At 38.7% G+C, this 6,232-nt stretch overlaps 1 protein-coding gene across 1 annotated transcript; it reads left to right on the top strand.

The window, feature by feature from the left end:
- Window positions 1-2,068: 2,068 nt before the first annotated feature.
- On the top strand, window positions 2,069-5,887 carry LOC140949613 (adenosine receptor A3-like). The gene is made up of 2 exons (XM_073398773.1): window positions 2,069-2,250; window positions 2,730-5,887. Exon 2 carries the CDS (start codon window positions 2,734-2,736, stop codon window positions 3,964-3,966), a length of 1,233 nt encoding a protein of 410 aa, XP_073254874.1. The 5' UTR covers window positions 2,069-2,250; window positions 2,730-2,733; the 3' UTR covers window positions 3,967-5,887.
- Window positions 5,888-6,232: the final 345 nt, after the last annotated feature.

The raw sequence follows: 6,232 nt of genomic DNA, 5'->3' as shown, positions 1-6,232 counted from the left end.
TGCAGTCTATTTGGTACATTTCCTAATGGACATTATAGATATTTTGACCAGTATGTCAAATGGATCCAGCATCCTTTTGTTTTTTTTTTCAAAGGCATTTTCTCAATGTTTTAAAGTTAGTCTTTTGCCTCGGTTTTTTAAATTTGTGAATGCAACTTTTGCCACAATAATTAAACGCCTATAGAAAAACAAAAGTACCCAGACCTTCCTTATTCTTCCTTGAAGTTGATCATCTCTCCAAACTGTGGATTTTGCTGCAGACCCGAACAATATAAATGAAGAACGTCTGTTTTCACATATATATAACGAATTCACAAAATGACCACCAGTAGGTAGAAATTGACACTGCAATCGCACGGGTAGTATGAATAAGAATGCATTCCGGCGTTTTTGCCATAGGTTCAATTTCTTCTTTCATTTTATAACAGAAATTAATTTCGCAAAAATGGAACGGGTATATATTTCGTGGTGACTTACAATTTTGCGATTTGGCCGAAAAAATTTATTGGAAGAAACTGAATTTCGCGAAGATAATTTCAAAAATGATCTGCATTAATAAGAGTTAATTTTCCATAACAATAGCTTTCAATGATCCTTTTCATAAAAGCTACGCTAAAGCCGTCTTTCTGGGTGGATTGCTGACTCGCAGTCGGCCATTGTAGAGAAATTTCTAGGCCTACACGCCTTTTTCTTTTGCGAGGGGAGGGCTCATTTACACCACAGTTATTGATTCGAAACATCGAGAATCCTCCCTTGTGCAAGGGAAATTTGAAATTCCAGTCAAAATTGTTATTAAAAGGTGTAATGGTTTCTGGATGCTTTGTACGAGAGTACCATCCCCACGCACCGCTTTTGATGGCAGCCATTGACGAATAGACTTTGCGTTTTCACAATTCATATTAATTTAATCTTATTATGCAAAGGAAAACATTTCTTGCAGATAGATTTACAGGAAAGACTAATGAGTGGACAGTAAAAAAATAATTTTATTTTAGTCACTGGCAACTTCGGGCGTGAGAGATAAAGAATATTTTCCAGGTGTCCTTGAATCAAACCAGGCTTTTTTGGCAGAGTATTCAACAGACCCAGAACCGTATGAATGAGAAATACGCTGCGTATACATATAAAAACAGTCAAAGAGAAAAATATTAAAATGCTGATTATTCAGGCTGTTTATTAACATAGAATTTCACATTTTTCAATCCACAAAGTGCGCTTTCTAGATGGCAGTTTTTTGGTTTGATCAATTTTCCTCAACGAATCGTCTCAAAATTAACCCAGTAGGTAAAGCTGGTTCGAAACGAAACGAAGGAGTTGTTATATTGACCTCAGAATTTTTTTTAGAATAATGCGGAACATCAAAGGAAAAATAATCCGGAAAAATAATACAAAAACTAAACTAATCCGGAAAAATAATAAAAAAAACTTTCCTCATCAGGAATTCTCATGATTCCAGAGACATTGAATTTCTCTCCTCGTCATTCCTGTTTGTAAATTATACTGAGGTCGTCCGCGCTCCCTTTTTAAACTTAAACATTTTCCGACAACAGCACACCGATAAATATTGTCTAATAGCTTCTTTAGAAAGAATTTTAACCGTCTGAAGCTTAGTGATTCACTGTAGTTTACCCCGATGATTTAAGCATTAATTGATATAGTCGGCCTGCAATTCATTAGGCAAATTTCAAGAAGATATAACCCATTTAGATTTTCAACCTTATACCGTTTATGCACCTGAATTTGATTAATAAGAACACTAAAACTATTTTCATATGCAATATTTTTTCTTTCAGCGCAAAAAAGAGGCCGATTTCCGATTAGAATCTCAGTAAGACAACAAGATTGATTAACCTACAATCTGAAACTACATTCGGTTTCCCCACTAATTCTGAGCGTTAATTTATAACGGATTTTTACAGGGACAAACCAAAACTCTGCATTCAACTTTAATTGTTGCATTTCATATAAGATATTCATATATTCACTATTAAATTGCTGCTTTCGAAGGAAACAAATCGCTCTGATGTAGGTGACGTAGAGCTTTTAATTCACTTAAGTTTTAATAGTTCATCTAATGCAACTTTTATAGGGCGGCTCAAGTCTGTCGCATTGATTTTAGTCGTTAAAAAGAACAAATAACATGAATTTTACATTTCATCCTTGCAGGTTCATCTCAACCTTTTGTTAACAAGCTGTTAAGGAAAATCCGCCGCAGTCTTTTTCCTTTAAATTTGAGCACGAAATTCACTCGTAAGTATAATTTTAAAAATACTGCGTTCTGCACACTTCCCTATTACGGAAGCTCTGATAATCCGGACGGCAGCTAAATCACCGGCAAAACTCTCCCAAGTTTGACTCTAATAGACTCTCTCGAGTCTAACGACCTCGCGTTATCACATTTACAAAGGTTAGGCGACAGCACTATTTTGTCATTCTAACACTTTGAAAGTTCAGACGCACCCACCGAGAATCGTCGTGAATTTCCGCCAATACAGACTACGGACTACACTAGCCCGCAGTCTCGATGGTGTTTAGTGTAATAATAGAGATTGCCGACTGCACTGCAAAGCTGCATGTTACGGTGCATTTCTTGGCCAACATTTCTTATTTTCAACATTTCTTTAATTTCACTTGTTCAACATCTCTTCATATCCTTTCGAACACCTCACTAAACTATATGATGTTTGAGATGAGTTTTCTGAGCCTGGTTTTCTTTTCTTTAATTTCAGAATCATGACAGGTGTGCAAAACAACACGACTGTGACCAACGGCACACAATCTCCAGTTCCTGTTTTGCCAAACTATCTCGAAGAGCCTCTGGCAGCCACCGTATTCCAGATCACGTTGTGGTCAATGGTCGCATTTTTGGGAGTCATTGGAAATCTTCTAGTCTGCATTGTAATACTAAGGCGTCTAAAGAAGACCTCAATGAACTATTACTTACTAAGTTTGGCCATAGCGGATTTGGGGGTACTGGCTATCATTTATCCTGTGGCGGTATGTAAATACATTAAGCCATTTGTGTGGCTCCTGGGGGAAACATTTTGCCTGTACATGATTCCGACGGAGGAAATATTCTACGGAGCCTCTATTTGGTCGATAACAGCTATTGCAATCGAAAGGTATAGAAATATCGTTGGTGCCAACCGATATCAGGTTTGGAACAGGTCTAAAGCAAGAACTGCGTTTGGAATCTTTGCCGTGTGGTTGTCGTCCTTTCTGGTCTCGTGTGTACCCCTGTACCCTATCATGAAGTACAACCCAAAAGGACCAAAAGGGCCTATGTGCGGTCCCAACATGAGCAAAACGTATGTGGTTACATACTTTATAGCTCTCGTCGTTCTTTGGTACGTCCTTCCCTTGGCCGTCATAACGTTTACCTATGTTAAGATAAAACAAAGAGTTCTGGTCAGTGCTACATTTCGTAACTCGATGGCGATTGACGACAATCATGACTTCACCAAGCCTCCGAAACAGTCTTTTTTTTCAAGACAAAACAAAGACAGGAGATTGTGGAGGCAAAGTAACAAAACTAAAAGAGTTCTCACACCTCTTGTCGTCTTATTTGCCGTGACAATGTTTCCTGTGAATGCTCTCCGGATTGTGCTACTCATAGATAATAACATTTGGATGAACAAGTACTACAACTTGGCTATGGGCATCATGTCATTGTTCGTCATCGTCAACTCTGCGGCCAATCCTCTGGTGTATTATCTCACTAGCAAAGAATTCAAGGAGGCGTACAAGGCAGTCCTGAAGGCCTTGCGAGGAAGGCGTAAGGATTTTTTATATAAGTTTAGGCGCAGTTCCTCAAGGTACAGCTTTGGATTACCATCTTCTGCATCAACTAAGACGGAAGAAATTGACGCAAAGATGTTCTCCAACGGCTTAAACAATGGCAACTATCGTCAAAGCGTGGTTTCTCAGCTGTCTCATGGAGATGTCCAGTTTGAAAGTGCCCTGTGATATTGTTAAGCAAACTGTGTAGTGGCTCTCCATGAACGCATCCACTTATTATACGCGTAACTTATAAACCTGTTTTAATTATTTATTTAGGCGAAAAAAGCGAGAGAGTAGTAAAATAGTGAACGAGCGAAAAACGGTGGGACGCTCCACGCGGTTTCCAAGCAACTTTTATATTATCGATCCGTTTCCCTCTGGAACAGGCTATTATTTATTCAATGAAAACGAAAAATTCAATGCACTTTTATTCAATAAAAGGAAAATAGAAATGAGGCTAAGAGCGCGGGGCTTTGAGTATCTCCCACAAGCGGAGGTCATTTTAGAAATTTTTAGTTGAGTTTCACGTACATTATTCACGTACCATTATTACAACAGTTTCTTGGGAAACATTAGAATTTAAAACAAGCGTTTATGACAATTGTATTTATAAAAGATACTGAATTATTCGCCTGAGGCGAATGTGACCTTTTTTATATATTAGCCACAAAAAATACGTGAGTTATAGTTGATTGATCCTAATACACTGCTATACTGATGAAGTTTTATAAACTGTTATTGCAGCTGAGCTATCGATTTCCTTGTCAAGGTACGCAAACTTGCTCGCGGATAAACGGGAAACTTGACAGCCTTATAACTTCTTTTAACACGTGCTTTTTTTTTCAATTTTTTTAGTGCTTTTACATATTTTCTTTTTGAGAAAATAATAGAGGTTGTGTTGTTTTCATGCAATTTGTTAGCGGAAACTGAATTTAGTAGAGCGTTTTCACATGACGTCAAGGCGACAATGTTGGTGTTCCAAAACCGTCCTGTGGGACTCAGTTGAACTCTTTTTTTCTTATTTAAACGCTTTGTTTGTTTGTTCTATAAGTTTGCATAGATGCTGACCATGTGAGTGAAAACGCTCTGTTAGAAATTCACTCACTGCTAAAGTATGCGCGGACCGAAGGCGAGAGTGTTCAGCTCTCAGTGACTTCCCTTGAGCAAAGGTTCACCATTTGAAAGTTGAATTTGCACGATTCAACAAGTTGTTAAGTTTAGTTTTCATTTAGTGGTGGAGTATAAGAAATCATACTATGACATATCATCCGCGTAAATCACAAAAGCAGTGGATGTAAACAGCGAGAATAGAATGCTAACATGATGGCTATAAATGGTACAGCGATACATATTTTATAGTTTGATAGTTTCTGCTGTCAAGACAGCTGAATCAGTGCAAAAGCTTCATTGAAGGAAAAAAAGAAACAGAAAACAAAATAGCCTAGGCTAGAAACGTCGCACTGACAATTCATACTAATATTGCTCTATTTATTAACTCTTGTATGCCAAGTCGTGCTAAGAGGTACTGTTATGAAGGTATACGAAGTGTTGTATAATATGTACAGGCATTGAAAGCATATTGTACCCATAAATATCAGCAAACTAAATAAAACATTTAAACACTGAGTTTTGTTGATCACCTAATATTGATTATTCTGCATGTGTTAAGACGGCGAAGCAATAGCCTCATGCTAGACAAAAGGCGAGTCCATTAAGTCAGGCTTCTGCGGTTCCCTGGCGTGCAGTCATCTCAAACTCTTTCAACGATCGCACAGTGTCGGAACGAGGGAGATGATGGAAGGTTTAAAAGCCATATAACAAAGCGCTTCGGGATGAGCAGCTAAAAATCACGTTGTCCGTTTATTAGTGTAGCGTTCAGGCGCAAAGCAAACAACTGAGCACTTGTGTTTCAGCCTGTGTTTCAACCTTTTCCTGTCCCCCAGCCTGCACTTAGGGACCAGGCTCGTTCCCAGCACCTCTAGGACAAACTCGATGAGAAGGCATTGCATCAAGGGAAATCCGGACAAAAATCGGGGAGCAGCGGCCCAACTGCTCTTTTATCTTTCCCACTATTCAGTCTCGTGATCCTTCATACTTTTTACCAAAGAAGTAGAGACCAGCAGCGAGTTTGCTGTTTGCTTTTTAAGATACCAGCCCCGCTCCCGACGAGAAAGTAATAGGAGCGATTCAGATTACAACAGCGTGAAACATGTTGGAAATATCTGCATGGCTACCGGAACAAAAAAAGTGTTCTCTTGTAGCCAGACAGACCACTTGGCGGAATAATCAACGTGTCCTTAATGGAAGGCATATTCAACAATTGCATCAATGGACTCACATCACTGTTGGGACAAATCGTACCATTGGTATCAATGGACAGTCGGAATCCCCCTGTACCCAGCCAGGCAACATGAGAAAATTATCTGAGTCTTCTTAATGAGATGAATATTCA

This window comes from Porites lutea, chromosome 1, assembly GCF_958299795.1.
Source record: "Porites lutea chromosome 1, jaPorLute2.1, whole genome shotgun sequence".
In the NCBI taxonomy this organism is placed as follows: domain Eukaryota; kingdom Metazoa; phylum Cnidaria; class Anthozoa; order Scleractinia; family Poritidae; genus Porites; species Porites lutea.
This window is presented reverse-complemented; position numbering and strand designations above follow the sequence as displayed.

Coding starts and splice junctions, on each gene's coding strand:
- LOC140949613 (XM_073398773.1), top strand. CDS start 2,734: ATGACAGGTGTGCAAAACAACACGACTGTGACCAACGGCACACAATCT.